Genomic DNA, 21,225 nt, shown 5'->3' with positions numbered 1-21,225 from the left:
AATATTACGTACTTGCCCAGGTTTCACAAAGGTGAGTAAGCAGAGTTTATCGGCAAATCTTTATATGGAAATAGTATTGTGATCTATTCTCTTTCTAAAGTGAGGAACACATACTGTGTTTCAGTAGCTACTGACCTTACTGAAATTTCAGTAGGTTGAACCACTTTGAATGCAGCTTTTTGGAAGCAGTATGTCAATTACCATTAGTTCCCAGGGGCATCATAAAGATACACCTTTAACCCTGTTCAAATACATAACATTGCTCTGGCCCTAAATGCAAAAGGTGCAAAATTCCAGGAGGAACCTTTTCCTATTATTCTACAAAGAACAGGGACAAAAATACTGATCGCTGATATCTAAATCACCTTTCAAAGAAAAACACTATTCTTAATCCACAGAAAATTAAGTGATTCATATATAGCTATATTAAAACAAAACAAAAACCAAACAAACCAACAACAACAAAAAACTACAACACACCAAAAAAACCCCACAGCTTGGTAAATTTTCAAAATGCTTCCCTTAGAAGACCTTTAAGTCTGGTATTCCTCAAGGCCCAACAACGTTTCAGGCATAGAATAGGTCTGGTATTCCTCAAGGCCCAGGTTTTCAAAGACAGCAGTAATGCCTTTTGGAGGCATTACAATCAATGCCATTTACGCTTACAGACAAGGAGAGCCTTCAGTATTGTGCAGGCCAAAACCTGGCATTAAACCCTCTTTTTCCTGAAAGCCTTCTTACTGCTTAACCACTCAAATGGCTACGGGCTACCGTCACACATGTCAAAACTAACAGCATAGATCCATTTTCACAGCTAACCCCCAGTTCAGCTCTTAAACCATGTTAGGAAAATTTGAGACAACAGACAAACATGGATTGCTGGTGGTTTTTTGCATTCTAGAAGTGTGACCTGGGGAATAAATAAAACATAATTTACGGAGTTCGATTCCCAAAAATAGAACTGTATTAGCTCAAATACAGAAAAATGACTCGCTAATAGAAGCGGTGGTACTACTACAGAAAGATTATAGGTAATTGAAGAAAAACAAAAGAGAAACAAACAAAAAAAACCCACAAGGTGTAAGGGAACCTCAAGATGAGGGAGCAGTCCAAAACCATTCCCTACGCACCTCCCACCCCCCGTTCCCGGCTCCTCAGGGAAGGGCTCGCACGTCCTCCCGAGCGAAGCAACCGAGCAGGAACCAGCATCAAAGAAAGGGAAGAAGAAGACGCCACCTACCTGTCCCAAAGGCCTTGGCCACCAGCCAGGAGAGATTACAGGCGATTTTCGCTCGCGAGAAATCATAATGGTCAAAGGGTTTGATGGCAGGAACAATGAAAGTCTTCCTCATCTCCTTGGCGTCTGCGGCATCCCCCATCTTCTCACAGGACCCTTGGCAATTCGGAACTTACATGGTTCTTCCTCCTCCTCCTCCTCCCGCGGCCGAGAGAGACGTCTGTAAATACGCCGACAGCAGCTGAGGGCAGCGCTGAACCCAGCTGTCCGTAAAGGGCTAACGCCGCCTCCCGCCTTCCTCTGCACAGGAATGTGGCAGAGCCCGAGTGTCCTCTTCTTCCTCCTCCTCCTCCTCCTCCTCCTCGCTCTTTGTCTCAATTCACTCACGCCGCCGCTCCCCACTCTCTGAAAAACGGCCCCCGGCGGGCCCGGCCCCCCCTTCCCCGGGGGGACTCTCCTGCCAGGGCTGCACGCCCCGGGCCGCCGCGGCCGCCAGCCCTCCGCCCCGGGGCGGGAGCCGCCGCCGAGGCCCCCGCAGCTGCAGCAGGCCGAGACGCGGCTCTTCCCGGCCCCCGGCGGAGGCGCCGAGATGTCAAAACGCCGGGGACCGGCCCCCAAAACGCCGGGTAGCCCGCCGCGCCGCCCTGCCTCACCGGCGAGCCCGCAGCGGGCCGGGAGCTGTGCCGGCTGCCCCGCCGCTGCCCCGCGCCCGGGCGCTGCCCCAGCCGCTCCTCGGCGAGGCGAGGCGCTCCCGGCTCCCCGCAACAGCTGCCGCTGCGGTTTTCCACCCGCGGCTGCCGCACTGGATGGGCGAAACGCGGCTGCGCATGCGCTAACGCCACGGCCGCCGCCGCCACCCCGCTCGGGCGGGGCGGGCTGCGCGGGCCGCCCCCTCCCCTTTCCTCCCTTCCCCACAGGGGCATTCTTGGCGCCGGGCCCCGGCCGCGGGAGAGGGCGGTCGGGGTGGGTCTCGCCCCGGGCCGGGTGAGCCCAGCCTTAACCCAGCGGCAGTAGGAGAGAGGGGTGGAGCGCAGCGCAGCGCTGCCCGGTAAGGGGGCGCCTGGCGGTGCCCAGCCGCGGGGAGAAGGGCGGCGTCCCTCCGCCGCGGGGCCCACCCGCTGCCGCCACCGCTTTCCAGCAGCGGGGCCGGGCGGGCCCTTCGCCCCTGTAGCTGTTGGCTGTTCTGCGGCGCCTGCTGGGAAGGCCGGGGCTCGCCCCGCCCGGGGGCTGCCGCTCGTGTGAGGGGGCTGCGGGGAGCCCAGTGGGCCGGGGCCGCAGCCGGGAGCGCCGCCGAGGAGGCGGCCTTCTCACCCCTCGCGTGTCTGTTTGTCCCGCCTATTTTAAATTGCGTCCATACATAACTTCTCGAATACTCGGGTAGAAAAATGACAGCCTTAAAATGTTTTGGGGCCTGCGCACGTAATAACTGTAATAACAATTTGCCCCAGAGACCATCTGCTGCCTCGCTCACAAGTACCTGGGCTGCTTTTGGAAATGGATATAATCGCTTTAACAGCGGCCTGTGAGGAAAGCAGCGTTAGTCACCGCGGGGAGCCGGTAACCGGGTGATTAACGCGGAGTGGGCTGAGTGAGGCGCGGGCCGGGGGCGGGGCCCCGCCGGGGGCGGCGGCGGCGGCCTCCCCGTGCCCGGGCGCTGGGTGACCGGCGGCGCGTTCCTGCTCTTCGGCGACTCATAGTTGTTAGGTTGGTGTCATGTGGAAGTTTGCTCTCCTTCCCGGCCAGCCTGGGTGCTCCAGCAGCTGTGTGGTGAGCCGGTTCAAGAAGCTGATCCGGCCAAAAATTAATAGTTTGTTTTTGTAGTTCATTTTATATCTGGCTGAGCTTTCTTGGGTCACTGAAGGACCACTTCTGACTTAGAATAATTGTTAGCTAACCTGCCCTTTTTGTTTGAGTGGTTTGGTTTTTTGGGTTTTTTGCTTGTTTCCCTGTTATGGTAATTTAGTGTCTTCCCAAATATTTGCAGTGGAGGATGGCAGTCTGAGGTAGTTTGGTTTTGGGGTTGGGTTTTTTTTTGGCCCCACTGGGTCTGGAAAAGAATATTTAGGCACAGTCTTACCATGACACTGTAAGGTTTCAAATAATATTCTATCCAAACTGTGATTTCTTTGTGTTTAAAGTGGACTGTGAATTGATCTGGACAGAGATTTTTTTCCACTGTTACCTGGCTATGTATGCTTCTAGCATATCACGTGCACAATCATACAAATACCATGTTTATGAGGCCATAGCATGCTTTACAGTTTTACTGACATGAATCTATATTTACTAGTAATGAGTAAATGAAAGGGTGGTGGACATCAACGTTTGAAGAGATTATTGCTGTTTCCCCATATGCTCGCTGGGATGGGATTCCCAAACTGTCATGCATACCACTCGTAAGTGGTACGTAGCTAGCTGCAAAACTAGGAGCTGCTGTTGGCAGTATTCAGCAGAAGGGCGGGGAGGAGGAAAGTTTAGAAATCCTTACTTGAGCACACTTATGACTGAAATTCCTAGAGCCTCTACAGCAGAAATAGGAATAATAATAGCAAATTAACATACAGGTATGACCTGGGAAAACGTTCTCTATTCAGGTAGAGTAAATGCTTAGTTTTCTAACTAAAGTAAAACCTGTGTTTGCACATTTTCCTGAATGATTTTTTAATATATACTTTGGAAATAAGTTATATTAGACTCTTAACATTATTTTAACTAATTTTTTTTACTAGAAAACTAGTTTAATTTTTTCCTGTGTATTTAACAACAAACACACGGTATTCATGAGCTTTAAAACCTCAAATGACTACAGCTAGAAAAAATAAATGTCCCAGATCCTAACTCATTTATTTCTTGTATGACTAAGAAAATACCTAAAAATTAGATCAACCCTCAGGAAAACATATTTAGGAAAAATATAAGGCCATTATTTAGGTATAATGGATAAAGGACCCACTTTGAGAGGTAAAAAGATTACACACTAGTCCCTCTAAAATAATATGAAACTTTCAGAAATAGCTTTCATACAGATGTGGCATAATTCAAGTAAGGAGACATCAGTTATATTTTAGGTATTCCCGTATTTATCATTTGTTCCTATGCAGTTGCAAAACATCACATACATGTATGTACTGTACTATACACTGAGACTAGTGACACTTACCCGAAGCAAATAAAAATGTGGTCTGGTCTTCCAAAATTGTTACAACTGTGAGTCCCTTCTTACTTTAAAAAAAAAAAGTGAAGGTTGTTTTAGAGAATGCATCTCAAAAAATGGCAATAGATACAATTATGGATAGGCACATATGTAAACATTGCTACCAGTCTAATTTAAAATGCGGAAATTTTTGTGGGTGCAGCCTTTGTGCTGATGAAACCTGTTCAGAGTCACAGAACAAAATCTAAAAAAGCTGTGTTGTGGTAACTGCAATCAAAGTGCTCTTAGAAGTGAATGCATGAATATAAGACCTAATATGTATAAGTGAAAAAGAAGACATCACCACCAGTTCTTCTACTGTAGATGTGCCAAAATGTGATCTTGCTTATTGCATTGTCAAAGATGTCAACAGTCAACATGGAAAATGATTAAAATTTGCTCTGATTGTTCAGAGTAGATAAACAGAAAGACTGAGTGTGGAGCCACATCTTTCTGCTCTGCTCCTGTTCATTTATTGTGAAATATTTTAAATAGTGATAATCCCTTCTGTACACAATATTTCTGCTGTGAAGTATTTTATACTTTAAAGTTCATTCCAAGCAGGAAGACAACATATTAAGGATTAAAACAAGCAGCTCACAGATTATTATTTTTTTTAAAGCTTCTCTCCCCTTTCCTTTCCCCTCCCTCCCTCTACCCCAAATTAGAAACCCATTTGACTAGTTTTATCCTGTAATTACATCATAGGCCTGATTCTTCACTGTCATGTGTCTAGCCATTTACACAATGGGTGTACCAAGCCTGTAGTCACTGTCAGGCAACAGGAACAAATATGACCATGAAGCTATGAATAATGGTGTGGATGACAGTTGTTGCTAATAGTCTTAACCTTGGGAGATAGTGGAATAAGCCTTGGCTAACAATTTTATACCTCTGTTTTTTCGCTTGCTTTAAGATTCACTTGGCTTCTGAAGAGGTTACGTATAGAGTAGATGCCCTTCAACTAAATTCAGGCTAGCAATAGATTATAGAGTGTTCAAGCTGGAATAAGATTTCATGCATAATTTCTTCCTTCACAATACTTGATGATAAAGGTAAATACCGTTACTGCTTTTGGTGTGGCACTGTCTGTAGCCAGGCTTAGCGCTAGTGAACAGACAGCTTATCAGGCTACCTACAAAGGGTAGTAAAAACATTCCCATTTCAGTCTAGCTGGTTGCATTAGGGCAAGTCCACAAACAGCAGTTCACAGCAACTATTCTGCCATGTAATGCTTCAGTCTTGATGCTGGAAAAAGGCTAGGAATAACACCATGGAGATATTATCTTTAATTGCTGCTGTCAAATTTCCCTATTTAAGATGATCCCATCTGCCTTAGCTTAGAGGGTATCCGTCATGATAGAAATGGTAGCGGCTGAGCGGAGGGGTGTGCCGTGTGGCCTGTAACCTCTGGCAAAGAGGCAGCGTGCACAACTTGATGTAGTGCTGTCAGGCTGTCAATATACAGACCAAGAACTGGTCATGTTCCAGTGTCATCCTTAAGGAACGGGCTTGTTGACTTCAGTGGGTTTTTTGTTGGTTATGTGAGGTTGAACAGGTAACCTATAAATGATTCTGCAAGGTTATTACAACCTAAGGATGATTTGTGAAATGGAATTACTGATAGTCCAGCCTCTTAAACTTATGATACTTTATTAAATATAATTATTTTACAGTTTTACTGGTTTTACCATTACTTATAGGCTTAAGAAATTATATTTTTAAACAGGTATTATCAAATGAGTGATTGTCTGAATTATTAAACTTCTTTGGCATCATTACTGAAATGCATGTATGTGGTTTCTGCAGGCTAGGAGTTTTCTCAGCATAATTTTGGAGGGGAGTATGTTCTTCCTGTTTCAGGGTGATACAGAAATACAAGAACAGTTACATAATTATTGTCGGTCAAATTCTTTTATTAATTTGTAATCAGAAAGTGCTGAGGCGTTTGAAAGGGAAGAAAACAGTTTACCAACTTTACAGATTCTAGTAGAGTCATGAGTCAAAGTGAAAATAAAGGTTTGTATGACATTTTACTTGGATTGTCTGTGATTTTTTTTTGTTATGGTTAAAAGAAAGAAAAGAAAAAGGTAGCGTAATGGCTACTTTAGCTCGTTTACTACTGAAATCTGCACAACCAAAGAGCTGCCCAGTGATAATCAAATATGGTACCTTACAGTTGCTTCTCTTAATACTTGGATGCTGCTGGTTTCATGTCCTGAACTTGGCGTTGACCTAATGTAGCTCCATGAAGGATGAAAGAAATATCTACATTTTCCCCTGCCCAATTCTGCTGAGACACCAACCAGGTAACAGGTCTGTCCCTTTCCTGCAGACTGAGAGAGACGAAACCTCTCAGCTCCCTCAACACTCCTGGCTACTTGGTTTGTTTGTCTTTTTCTATGGTTATTTTGGTGTCTTCTGACATTTTCTTTAAATTATTTAATTTTTTAATCTGGTTTTCACAGTAGCTGATTTCGTGTTGTGCCCATCTTCTGGAATTGCACTCATGCTAGGGGGTTTTAGGTGATTTTTCCTCCCAGGTGTGCTGTGCAATGCTCCCTAACTCCAGTGCTTTCTCCTTCTTGACATTCCACTGTTGTCAGATTGTCTGTGAAGAGAGTGAATACCCTGCTCTGACAGATATTTTTAATTATAAACTTTAAAGCATATGGAATAGATCCTGCTCTCTTTCAGTGAGTGAAATCTGTGTACTATTTCTTTTATGGCCATGTAGTCCCTGATGTGTTTTCTAAGGAAAATCCTAAGCATGATTTTATGAATGTAACCTTTAAATACTAGAGCTAGCTTAGTTGCACTGTAAAATAAGTGTATGGAGGGAAATTAACATTAAAATAATTCTGTACAAAAATAAAACGCAGTATTATTACCATTATGGTACCTGTTAGATAATGCTTTATTTGCACTCCAGTTCAGAGGAAAATGGGCATGACTCTGGTGTTCAAATTGTGCATTCAGGTATAAGCAGTTTAAATCAGTCAGCAAGGCTTTTTCACTAAGTCTAAATGAGAGTGAATACTAAATTGTGCACTTTTTCCAATTGAACTATGCTCTATTGAAGTGACTGGCTGATTTTTTTTTTTTGATTCTGCTTCTACATGTGAAGAAAGATCTGAATGTTCATAAAAGCTCATTTGTTTTGAGCATACACATGATTTATTAGCAGAGCATGAATAGACTTCAGTTTCCCATCTTTTGGCTCTGCTTTCAGTTTCCACTGAAGCCCATGTGTGTTTGAATGAGACCAGCAGTAAATAGGAGGGAATTCTCTGTTAGAACAGTAAAATTATGGTGTCGTTTAATCACAGCAGAATTATTTTTTGAAGGGATGGTAGTGAAGATGGATGAGGAGGGGAAAGCAAGGGAATAGCATAGGAGACTACCCAATGAAGAGGGTTTTTTTTTATCTATATATATCTTTGAAACATCATCGTCCAATTTTTCACTTAATTTTTTAGCCAGTTTCTCTGTTTCTGGTAACTAAGGAATTTGCATGGTTTCGAGGAATTTTTTATGATTAGTTTAAGGAGCAGGTGTAAATAGCTAGTACACTGTTTAAAAAGTGGCTGTGGAAAGTGTGTATCAAAGATTTTTATTTTAATCCTTCGTTTATACATAGTAACCGTCGATGGTGTTGGAGATTTTGATTATGCATGTGTGGTAAAGTCATCACAACCGGAGCATGTAGAACTTTGTTACTAAGTTATGCCAAAGGAGAATTAAATATATGTTCATAATATTTCTGAGTAGCTTCAGAAGACGTATGCCTTAGAGTTAATCTGAAAACATTTCCAGTATACAAAAATGTATAGGATGTCTAAGCCTCATGTAGAACAATTTGATTTAAATACTCCCCTATTTCAATATATATTAGAAACATGGAAAGAGCAACAATTATTTTAATAGTTGCTTTAAACTAAATGTATATGTACATTTAGCAATAAAAACTTGGCTACAACAAAGATTTTCTTAAGCTTTAGGTTAATCCTATGTGTAGTCCCCATTTGAAATCACTGGTGCTACAGACATGATTAAATTTAAGCGTGTATATAATTGTGTTTCTGGATTAAGGGTGTCATGCAGAGTATTTGTTTTTGAAGGAACAACCTGGATAATTTCTTTCTTCTAGAAAGTCTCAAAAGAGAAATTACCTTCAAAAGCCTTATACATCTCTATGGTTATTCTGCTCTCATATGGTATTCTCGCTACGTAGTATACTCTTAAAGTATAGGGTGTTTTCTTGGCTGTCTCACCTGGGCAGGGAGCAGCCATGGTTCTGCTTCTTGGCACAAAGAATAGAAATGTCCATCACCATCACGGGTGTCAGAAACAGAGCCCTCTCCTTATGTTAGCCAGCGTAGTTGAATACAGATGAAGGAAGGGAGCAAGCAGCCTGAAACTTGCTGTTCTGGGAATGTTTGAACCCTAGTTGTGATGGCTGCTGCCTTGGAAGCAGTCTGAGGCAGGCAGTACACCTGGGACTCCTACTTCTGCACAGTACTTCATAATCCCCCGTGATTCAGTGTTTCTCTTAACAGCCACAGTACAGTCCTTACAGGTGATAATTGACTAAATGAGGGAATAATCAGCTTGGGGAAGAGTATGCTAGTAGGCAGCATGTTGATTCAAGGTAATCATTATACAAAACAACAGAAGTAACTGCTGGAGATTTTGTACAAGAAAAGGGACTTGCTGGGGTGTATACCTATCAGTTTCTCTTTGGTCCAGCAAGTGTTCTCCGTGTCAAGCTCTTTCCTCCTTCTCTATTTGTTCTTCACAGAAAGGAAGCAACTGCCTGATTAGAGAATGTGGGGTAACAGAACAGATTTCACTGCAACAAACCCTGTGCTGATGTAGGTCCAGCTTGTTCAGCTGAGTATTTCACTATGCACAGGGCAATTGTTGAAACTGGGTGCTTGAGAGTCTCTGTCCCAGCTGGTGGGAAGAAGTGGGAAAAGCAGTAAGTCATGGTCACCAAAAGAGACAGGGAAGCAAAGACTGGCTCAGTAAGAAAGTGTATCCAAGTTAGAGGGCACACTGCCATGTTTTATCCTCTTTTACCACCAAGGCCTTAAGTGATATTGTGCTGGGATAATTAGGAATACTATTTGACTTCGAGTGAAGAGAAGGAGGTCGGATGCTGTCGTCGTTTAATTCCAGTTGGCAACCAAGCACTACACAGCTGCTCACTCACCCTCCCCTGCCCAGGTGGGATGGGAGAGAGAATTGGGAAAGCAAAAGTAAGAAAACTCATGGGTTGAGATAAGAACAGTTTAATAACTGAAATAAAATAATAATAAAAAATTTTAGTGAAAATGAAAGCAACAAAAAGGAGAGGAAGAAAACCCAGGAAAAACAAGTGATGCAACTGCTCACCACCTGCTGACCAATGCCCAGCCCAGCCCTGAGCAACAATTGCTATCCCCCAGCCAACTCCCCACAGTCTATATGCTGAGCATGGCATCATATGATATGGAATATCCCTTTGGCCAGTTTGAGTGAGCTGTATTGGCTGTGCCCCCTCCCAGCTTCTTGTGCACCTGGTAGAGCATGGGAAGCTGAAAGGTCCTTGATGTGGTATAAGCACTGCTTAGCAACAACTAAAACATCCATGTGTTATCAACATTATTCTCATCCTAAATCCAAAACACAGCACTACACAAGCTACTAGGAAGAAAATTAACTCTATCCCAGCTGAAACCAGGATACCTAGACACAAACAGATGAAAAATAAGAATTATAAATACTACTTATGTTGTAGCAGGTCACAGAAATTCTAGTCAGAGGTCAGGATGTCACACTGGAAAAGCAGAACAAAGTGATGAACTATTCAGAGTCAGAATGATGAAGTTTTGGATATTGTAAGACTAGGCAAGCAGCAACAAATAAAGCTTTGATATTATTATGTTGCTCTCATTCCAGTACTTAAGAGAGCCCAGTCCCACAGAAGTATCCTCACTGCTGCCAGGGAGCAGGTTTCCTCTGTATCAACAGAAGATTAACAGCCATCTGCATGGAGATGCTCTGCGTCTGAGCTTCTGCTGTCTCTGTAATCACTGAAGGAAGACTTGCCATGTTTCCCAGGGCCAACACCCTCTTGTAACCACTGACTACCTTTGTGGCTTCTTGCAGAGCAGACAGTGTTAGTAATACAGAAGCCTTTTCGCTACCTTGACTTTTTGCTCCAAGTTCCACTGATCTGGTAGGAGCTCTTTGTTCTTACTTGTCTCTTGTCTGGCTAGCCATGTTTTTTCCTTGTTCGGGTTGTATAGTGCTCTATTTTCAAGTATTTACATCAGTAATGTCAAGGGAAGCTGTTCCCCTGCAGCTTTAGTTTATTCTGGAGCTGAGCAGAATGAGAATCTGAGAGCCATGACTTACTCCAGTTCATACAAACTCCTCAAGAATGGTGAAGTCCTTATATACCCAGCATGTTTGGCTAAATTGCAAGTAATCTCAGAGGAACTGTTGTTTCATAGGATTACTTAGCTTTAATTTGCATTGAACTGTAAGGTAGATAGAGAGATTCTGGGGGATAACATGCTCTAGTCAAATTCTGGGAGAAAACCCAAGTTAGTCAAGAAAATTAGCAGAAACATTTCTAAGCTACCTTGTCTCATGGTATTTTCTGGCGCTGTTCCTTCCAGTGTTTGCTTTGAAATTACCTCACCAGATATATTCAGAACAATTTTATAATTTATTGGTAAGTTTTCATTGTCTCCTAGTTTTGAATTGCTGGGAGGTTTCTTCCTCTTAGGCATAAGCCTAAGCCACTGCTTTTTCATAGCTCAGTCAACTGTCATAGCCTTCTTACTTCTTGACACCTGGCTATTGCCTGAAAGAGAGCTTCCTTAGTTTGGGCTCCAATCTGTGTTGTGCCTGAAATCTAATTTCTATATATCTTGCTAGATGCCCCAGGAAACAATATTGCTTTGGCAAGGAACTGTACAAAATGACCTTGTCTAGTGGGTCATGTGCCAAAAAAGAAAACAGAAACACTGAAACTGGACTTTTGCACAGCTCAAAGCTTTTATTGGGTTAAAAAAAAAAAAAACAAACAAAAACAAGCCCACATAATTTAACATGGAAATTCTAGGCTTATGTTTCGTAAGAATGGTGTGTTAAACGTAGCCAATTTTTTTCACAACCTGGCCTTATATCCAAGTCATCTGAGTTGTATTAAGAATTAGCAGATTTAATCCACTGAATTGTTGAGCAGATAGAATCCCATGAGTGCTTCATATGCATTTCATACAGTCTTCCTTAAAAAGAAAATACATGTCAGTGGAGTCTTGAACATACAGCACAAAAGTTTCCTTTCACACTGCAATACTTCAGACTTATTTAATACCAGAAAGTTAGAAAACATATAACGATCTGGGGTGCAAACTTGCTAACCAGAGGATTTTTTCAATAAAGCAACTAAAAAATAAATGAAGCACTAAATTGTTTATCTTATTTAGTGTAAATTTAATTTATTCCAAAACTTGGAAATATATTTTAAAACTTGTAATCTGAATTCTTTTGAACTGGGCATTATCATGCTGGATTTTTTTGCAGCCAAGTTACAAATCCCAGAAAAATAAGGTTTGCATAGAAAGTTCTTGGCAGATCTCGCTTGGAACAACACAAACAAAACTGCTTAACAGGGAGGCATTCATTATGTCTGTCTTGTTACCCTCTGTTATTACAGAGTCACCAGCTGTAAGGTTACTGGCATCTTTGACTCCTTCTAATAAAGAGCATAGGGAGCAATCATTCAAGAGCGGTAGTGAGAGATATGTTGCACTTCTGAGGCTTGCTTTCTTTTTTAATAGCTATTGTGCGTTATCAAGCTAAGCTAATGCATTGTCTGCATGTTCTCACAGCAACCAAAGTTTAGGAAACTAACTGAATTCCAGAGGGACAAATATGTTGGTTTAACTTCAGCAGTCTCTGGTCCTGAAGTGTGCAATTAAACCACACATGGACAACTTTGTGCCACCACGTCATGAGAAGCAGAGGTTTGTCTGCTTAGTATTTGAAACAACTGATAAATACTGCAAGTGGTTCACAGAAGCAAAAGCTCAAGCGAGTGTTAAAAGATTTATGTGTTTTGAGCAGTTATGTATTCTCATCTCTTTTGGTTATCTTGAACACCATAGTCTCATATAATTTGTGTTTATTAGAATTTTCACTTATTCAGTGCTTTCAAGTCCTCAGTTTTATCACACCTTGGCTGTATTTGCTGGTACATCTAGCTTAAAAGAGAAAACAAAACATTCTCTCTTTTATGCAGTAATACTTAATTACACATACTGAGTTACAAGATGTATCCCTTAAGACAGAAGTACTTCAGTTTAATATTTTCACATTTAATAGTATACTTCCTTACTTTATAACAACAACATTTATGAGTTGGATACCAGGTGCCCACCAAAGCTGCTCTATCACTCCCCTCCTTAGCTGGACAGGGGAGAGAAAATAAAACAAAAAGCTCGTGGTTAAGGACAGGGAGATCGCTCACCAGTTACTGTCCTGGGCAAAACAGACTTGACTTGGGGGAATTAATTTAGTAGCAATCAAATCAGAGTAGGGTAATAAGAAATAAAACCAAATCTTAAAAACATTTTTCCCCCACCCCTCCATTCTTCCTGGGTTTAACTTTACTCCTGATTTTCTCTACCTCCTCCCTACCAGTGGTGCAGGAGAACAGGGAATGGTGGTTGTAGACAGCTCATCACGTGGTGTCTCTGCTGCTCCTTCCTCCTCAGGGAGGACTCCTCACAGTCTTCCCCTGTTCCAGCATGGGGCCCCTCCCATGGGAGACTGTCCTCCATGAACTGCTCCAGTGTGGGTTCCTTCCACAGGCTGCAAGTCCTTCAGGAACAGGCTGCTCCAGCGTGGGTCCCCCATGGGGTCACAAGTCCTGCCAGCAAACCTGCTCCAGCGTGGACTTCCCACGGGGTCGCAGCCTCTTTCAGGCACGTTCACCTGCTCCGGCATGGGGTCCTCCACTGGCTGCAGGTGGATATCTGCTGCACCGTTAACCTCCATGGGCTGCAGGGGGACAGCCTGCCTCACCAGTCTTCACCACGGGCTGCAGGGGAATCTCTGCTCTGGCACCTGGAGTACCTTCTCCCCCTCCTTCTTCACTGACCTTGGTGTCTGCAGGGTTGTTCCTCTCATATTCTCACTCCTCTCCCCAGCAGCAGTTGCGCATTTTTTTGTTTCCCCTTCTTAAATCTGCTATCCCAGAGGCACTACCACCATCACCCATTGGCTTGGCCTTGGCCAGCGGCAGGTCTGTCTTGGAGCCAGCTGGCATTGACTCTGTAGGACTCTGTAGGGAAAGCTGCTGACAGCTTCTCACAGAAGCCACCTCTGTAGCCCCCACCATCACCAAAACCTTGCCACGCAAACCCAACGCAATGAGAAAAATCCATAAAATACCCAGTGTTGGTACAGTGCCATTCTCTGACTGATCGGAGGAGCCAAGCCATGTTCTGAGAACGTCTTCATCTCATTTTAGGCAGGTGGCTGTTTGGCTGGGCTTATATGAGGGGATGGAGTGGAAGCTTTTTTCAGATGAGTCATTTCTACTTTTTAGGTTTGGATTTGGGGGGTATTTTTAATTGACATGCTGGTACCAGCAAAGGCTGATTTAGCTGGAGTTGAACTAGAAGCTCAGTCATTTTGTCTGAACTGGGTTTCTCAGAAGAATATAAATAAGAGAGCAGCCTGAGAAACCTGTAAGTAGAACAAAGCTTTGACATGGTAAGTATTCAGAGGTGGACTGTTAAGGCTTAGAGTAAGGTCAGTTTTGGATTTACACAGACTTGGTCCCCTCCTTGTTTACCTCATGTCTTCGGACTGATCCATGGGACCTTATTATTCCCAGATTGGGCTATAGCTTAAAGCCTTTTACTGCCTCGCAGACTAGGGACTTTATGCCAGAAGATAGGTATAAATAATGCCGAGACCTGCTGTTCAGCCCTGTTATTTGTCATTCTTCAATCTGTGCTTTTTTGTCTCCATAGGATGACTGTTACACATTTATGTATTCAGCAGCATTTGCCTGGGAGGGCAGTTTGTCTTTGCCATGAGTGAATATCTAAGTGCAAGGATGAATTGAGTTTAAATATATGGTCAGATTAATGCTAATTCTTTGTACTGAAAAAGCAAGAAAAATAAGCAAATTGAATTACAGGAATTTTAAGGTATATTTTCACTTACAGGTGTTTTAATTCCTCAAAATTTGAGTGGTGTGTTGGTTTTGTAATAACTTGATCATGACATATTTAGCTATATTGAAATACATTTTTAGAAAAAAGTTCTACCACTTAGCTACTTCAGTTAATTTTTGCATATAAGTGTTTAGAAAATTGTTTTCTAAAGAATGATTGTAGTTAAATGATGTAGTGAATTATTTCTGAGGCTAACAGTACCGTGTGATGCAAACCATTTGTCCAGTACATCATCGTTACTCCATTTCAAGTTTCAGCATGGGAACTTTCTGTTGATAGGTTTTACCCTGAGTTAGGTGTTGTCCATACTAGTGCAGCCAGCATCAACACTATGTTGTGTATTACAACTACTGGGACAGAAACATAGTCATGCTAAGACCAGATCCAGATTGCTTCTTTACCACTATGTTATTTTCTAGAACTAATGAAAACCGTGGCCTCCCAGGTGACAGAAAAAAAAACTTTGGGCTGTTGCAAATGTCTATACATTATTTAGTAGGGCAGAACTGGCAGGAGACTTCAGCCCTGCTTTTCCAGCTTCCCAGGTTTATGTTTTTTTGGAGTTTATGAAAAGGAAATTATGAAAATCAATTAGCATTAACCATAGCAAATGTTAACAATCTTTCATTGTTTCGTATGCATGAGAAATAAATAGGGAAGTAACACATCTAGGGAAGGAACACTGAAATTGATGCACAGATTTTGGAGATAAGAGAAAGTAAAAAATGGTTTGCTTTTTGAATTAAAGCCATCTGGTATACTTTTCTGTTAAAAAAGTCATGGACAAATGGCCTACTTGGTGACCAAGTATTTATATTGCATTACAGTCCTTTTGGAAAGGATTTTAGCTAGAGGTGTAATATTTTTTGGTAAACTAAGTCACAATCCTTTTATCCCCTGTTTTGCTTAGCAGTCATGTACAACGTCTTTTTTAGCACGTGACAAAGATCTGCACTAGTGAAATTAATGCCAAATATGCCACAGGTCTGCAAAATTAATATCGGAGACCTGCAATATGAGTCAGTGGAAAAGAATATCCACAAGGGGTATTTTTTAAATTAAACTATTAAGACTGCATTGAATACTCGGTACACAAAAAGTGACATTTAAGAAATGTAAAAACCTGTAGGCTAGGCTCAACAGTAACAGTCACTTAGAGCAGTGATGAAGGCTGACATAAAGGAAGCTTTTTGAGACCTGAATCCTGGAGCTGCGTAGCCACCAAGCCCGCCATTAGCAGGAAGTACAGAAGCTGGAAGGATCCTCTCTTTTGTAACAGCTGCCAATGGCTTCCAAAGGCAACAGTCACAGCTGGCACTCACTCCATAGCAGGGACATCATGAATTTGGCAGCAGCCTGATGGCTTTTGGTAGATGCAGTTATAGCCTTTCCACATCCTTTAATAATTTTTTTGTGAGGGATTCAACTAGGCCAATTTAAGACTTCATGCAGAGTCACAATAGGGACCAAATGTAATGTAGGGAAGTATGAAGGTTAAACCTAATGACTACTGTTGGCACAGATTTTAACAAGACAACTGATAAAAAGGCTAGTTTCTAGCAGCTCTCTTGCATGTTTTCCAGACCACTCTTAGTACAGTGGTTTCTGCTCTCAAAATTAGCAATGCTGGTAGGAGCTTTAGAAAAGGGAAATTTTTGGAAAGGGAGATTTATTACCCATTTACTCGAAAGGCTTATGATGTAAATTTTTCCTTCAGTCTGTCACCCTAATGGATTATAACTCTGTCCTCCTTCCACCTGTCTCCCTGTAATACAAATGCAATGCACCACAGCATAAACTGTTACATTTATCATACTTGCTGAATAATTAGAAAGGTCTTCCTCTCTTAAGAAGCGATATGATTGGAAAGAGCTTACTGAGGGGGCAGGTGGCAACACACATCAAACACAGGTCATCTGACAAGCTGGAACTTAATGATTCCTGCTGTCTCTTGTGGATTTTCTTTTCTTCCTCTCCCATCCTTTTGTCTGGGACCTCAGAGTGGGAAAAAAGGGTTTAATTTCAGTAAGTGCATGTTGTGGGAGTGTTACCTTGTTTTTAGAATAGATGCCAATCTCATATGCCTTCAAAGAGCCTTATTAATTGGAACACAAATCTAAATGGCAAACTCGTAAGCAGCTTTCAAATACAATGTTTTATAACCTCTCAGAAAGAAAAATAGATTAACATGAAAGGAGAGAATTTTTAATTCTTAATTTTGCACCTCTAATTAAGTTATATTTCAAGATTTATTTAATCCTATTAATTTCCACCTGAATTCTCTAAGAATCTGGGTTCCGGTTTACTGGTTACTGAAGTCCCTGGAAATTTGCAATTGTCTTTGCAATCTTTTGATCAAATCCTTGTTCTGTAAGTCTCAGACACGTAACAGAGATTTGTAAGTTAGTTTAAATTATTCTCATATCCTAAAATCATTAACTGGAAGAAGCTACTCTGTATCTTGTATAAAGAAGCTGATAATTGTATTTGTTGTAGTTTTTAAAGTTGTGCTACTGCTACGGTGATATTAAATCAGAGAGTCCACTGATTCTCAAAGCAAGTATTATATGCAATATTTGAGCATATAATCACATACATTAATTATATTCACAATTTTTGCATGATTTGTCCTGTACAGTTATTTCCCTATGGACTAGTGGCATTTAATGCCAGAGCTTCAGGGCAGGACTGCTCTTTGCTTTTTTTTGTTTTAAAAAAAAAGCCAAACCACCAAAACTCACCATGTCAGTAATATGCTTTAAGAATTCAGATTTAAGTTTTGGGTTTTTTTAAATTCCAATTTTACCACAGATTTCTGCACATACTAATATTGACCAATGTTTCCTTGTAAGGTGGCTCTTCAAACAAAGAGGATGCTCAGGAAACCTGAAAATCTTAGCCCAAGGCTTCTTTCACTGATTATTTACTTTCAAAAATCTTATTTGTTGCCTGTTTGGATTAAGCAAAATTAGAAAAAACTAGGCCTCAGAACAAGTATGCTGCAGTATCTGTACTAAATCAGGACATTTTGTATGAATATGAGCAGGATTGACTAGTTAATGGCTAGCCACCATTATTTGTTTTTAGATCATCTGGATTTTTCCGGTGTGGTTCCTTTAAAGCTGTAATTCAGAAACCAGTGGAGTCATTGACTCACTCCTTCAATCAAAGAACTATTCATTAAGTATGCTTTGGGTTGGAGCTGCTGTTGACTACCTACCTACAAATCTGCTGAGTGGCTTTAAAATCCCCAAACATTAAAGAAACACAAAAATATTTAGTATCATAGCATCAGGTGGGGCAGACACAGGGGCCCATCCCCAAGTAAACATGCTTTTACTTCCATGTCTTCTGAATAGAAAGCCATTCCCCCTCCCTTCCACCTAAGCAGTGGATGTTTTGTTAACTCCAATTATGCATACTGTGACAAACTTTAAAAAGAAAAATAATTCAGGGAGTCATTTTTATTCTCTAAGTGACTTCTTCATTAACTTAATAGTCTTCATCCATTGTAACATTAAAAAATAACATTAAGGCACTGGGATTCCTTAATTTAGAATAATGATACATAGGATACATATTGAGATATTTAAAATAATTAATAGCATAAAGAAAACCCAAACCTATTCCTCTTGATGAGACACATTATTTTGAGGTATGTTTTAATTTTCAGATTTGTCAGTACTGACACTTGCCACTTGAGGGAGTGATGCATTAGGTGCTATTTGGACTCCAATTTGAGTCCATTCTCAGTAGTTTTGCATACACTGGGAGCTCACTCTGAGTGGAAAATTCAAACATAACATGAGGAAATGTTGGCTACAAAGGAAACTTAAAATGCACTGTATTAAAATGTTTTGGACGCTTACCCTTTGGGATGTATTTATCTGTTAATCAAATCACTGTGTGGAACTCGGCAAACACCTTGCTTGCCAGGTTCATGGAGAGGTGCCTACAGGTTGTGTTCTGGTACGGGTTTTAATTAAGGGGGTCACTCTGGGAGGTATCGCTGTGGAGAGCCGAGGCATATGTTATAGTCAAGCAGCTGTTTGAAATGCTTGTGATACTGTCTCTAAATTAGCATGCAGAATGCCTGTTTCTTATGACTTTAGTGTGCCTGGGAGTACAGGGATTTCAGTCTCCTGCTTTAATCCAATCTTGTTTTACTGAATTATTTATTTGCAAGTGATGGGAAAGGTTGGTTCATGCTTCTAAAGAATGGCTGTGAGACGTTATAGGGCGAAATGCCTGCTTGTAAATCGAGGGCAGGAATCCAAGGTGCCACGCTTGCTTTCTTTATACTTGATATAGAAACTATGAGTGTGAATATGGAAAAATCTTCCTGATATAATTTAAAATAGGCCAAAAAATGGCATACCTTACTATTAATACTTTATGCTTATTGGTTTTGTATTTATTTTTACTTTTAATCAATAGTATTGGTGTTATCTTAACAGAAATTTGCATAGAGTCAAAATAATCTGTTGCTGTATGTCCATGTAGTAAATCTATGTTGGTATGTATTAGTCCTTTTGTTGTGTGTGCATTGTTACACTTCTCTAGTTCCTAATAGTTATTTTAGAAGTTAGTCTGAAGAGGCCTATTAATTATATAAGGACTATATTTGAACAGGGGTTTCTAATAACAATATATTATACTTTCCTAGGCAGCTACTGTACTGGAACACATGCTGCGTAGACAAGATGAGAAAATTGTACATTCTTGGTGTTTTACAGCTAAATTAAATAACAATATGACTATACAAAATACAGGTGTTGGTGTTTTTTTTTTTAACATGACCTGGAAACATTAAGTTTTTCCATGATGACATCCCCAGCTAAATTGTCCAGAATGTGCAAAAATTACTGTCCTAATTGTGGTTTTCTAACAGGACTTAAACCCAACTTTATTCAGCCAGTGCTTGAATTAACTAAGTTTTAGGAAGAAGAATACCAAGACAAAACTCTTGCAGGATATCTGAGAGCATCTTGTCTGGGGACTTTTTGTACCAACTGGTGAACTTAAAGGTACAAAACTTGAAGTTCAAAAAATCTTATTAAAATATCATTCACCTTGGATCTGATTAGCAGCATCAAGAGCTGAGAGGATGAGAATTAAATTCACCAAGGCTATCTATTACTCTTATATATTTCAGCATTCTATAAAAGCTTAGGAAAGTGACTAGAAGATCTATGCTTTATTACAGGAAAAAAAATTATTTATTTAGTGAGCCCACAAAGCACAGTCTCTGCTCCAGAAGAGTTTTTGGTACATCTACCCTGATTAACTTCTCAAGTAAATAAAGAATAACATACTACATTCTGTGGAAGTTTACACTCCTCTCCAGTTGTGAGCATTTACTATAAAGCATATTACAATTTCAAAGCAGAGCATGTATATTAAAGTAGTGCACTTATAAGTATAGAGAGGGTCAAAGCAATGGCTGAAAAAAATCCATTTTGTTAGTACTTTTTTTAATACCTGACTCCTGGTCATTTTTTTTTTTTTTTGAAGAAAGAATGAACTATCAAGAGCTGTCCAGCCTTTATGACAGGACAAATAGACAGTATTTTACTGTACGCAAGGTACAGTAGATCTACTGTGTCTGTTCCTCAGCCACCTCTTTTTCAGACTGATGAGTTTACGTAGTTGTGTCTTGCATGTAAGCCCTTTCAGGCCTCTGAATATCCATAGAGTCCCTTTTGAAAACTTAATTTCAAGATCTATTGTAGTCTTTCTTAGACAAGGAGGGTGAGTGATTTGGAAATCCCAATTACAAGGAGCATTCATACAGGTGAACTGCCAGTTGATACAGTAATGTTCTTTTCCTAGTATTTCCTACTATGTAACTTGTTACACACTGACTGATGCTTTAACAAAGTTATTCCTCTTAATATTCAGAACTTGGTTCTGAATTCAGAACCTATCATTCTGTACTCAACATGAAGATACCTGTCTGTGTGCCTAGGTTTGCATATGTCTGTCTGAATTTCAACTGTTATCATTACCAAGTCTTGCTAAGGGTCTTGTAAAGCTCTTCTGGTGGCCCTTGTGTTAAGCATCTCAGATATCATTCCCAGCAAACTTTCTCGCTTTCTTGGTCTTCAGGTTGCCATATCAAACTGCAAAATGGTACCAAGTTTTGCAGAATTCACTGGTGACTTCCCTCCCTCCACCGTGGGACCCCCTATTAGTGAGTCCTTAAGCTTTCTTTCCCGTATTCTAATCAGTGGTATGTCTATGCAAGACAATGTCCTCTTACCCTGCATTTTTTTAGTGCCCTTAAAATTTTTAGCAGGGAACCCCTTAAGAGCTTTTTCAAAGTCAAGTATTCTGAATCAGTGACATTTCCCATAATCACAAGGGCGATTATACCAGCCTTTTCTGGTAATACAGAAGTTTTTATTAGGTATTAGCAGTTGTCCTTATCAAACAACTCTTTAAAGGATTCCTAGATAATCAGTGATGTAACTAGAGAAAGGGAGGCTGCTGGTTTTTATTAATAACATAATCCTGCAGACTGTTCAGTACTTGGTTTCTTTTAGTCT

General features: G+C 41.0%; 1 protein-coding gene across 4 annotated transcripts in view; it reads right to left on the bottom strand.

Moving 5' to 3' along the window:
• Positions 1 to 2,044, bottom strand: part of CAMSAP2 (calmodulin regulated spectrin associated protein family member 2) — a 93,589-nt gene extending 91,545 nt beyond the window's left edge. For 3 of the 4 annotated variants that reach the window (XM_064454782.1, XM_064454783.1, XM_064454784.1), the window contains exon 1: positions 1,241 to 2,043. In XM_064454782.1, coding sequence (XP_064310852.1) covers positions 1,241 to 1,379 — 139 coding nt within the window. In that variant the 5' untranslated portion in view covers positions 1,380 to 2,043. Of the gene's footprint in view, positions 1 to 1,240 lie in introns of all 4 variants that reach the window. The other variant, XM_064454781.1, reaches the window with a different exon arrangement.
• Positions 2,045 to 21,225: the final 19,181 nt, after the last annotated feature.

Source organism: Phalacrocorax carbo, chromosome 6, assembly GCF_963921805.1.
Source record: "Phalacrocorax carbo chromosome 6, bPhaCar2.1, whole genome shotgun sequence".
NCBI lineage: Eukaryota > Metazoa > Chordata > Aves > Suliformes > Phalacrocoracidae > Phalacrocorax > Phalacrocorax carbo.
Note: the sequence above shows the minus strand (reverse complement) of the source record. Positions and strands in the feature narration are given on the sequence as shown.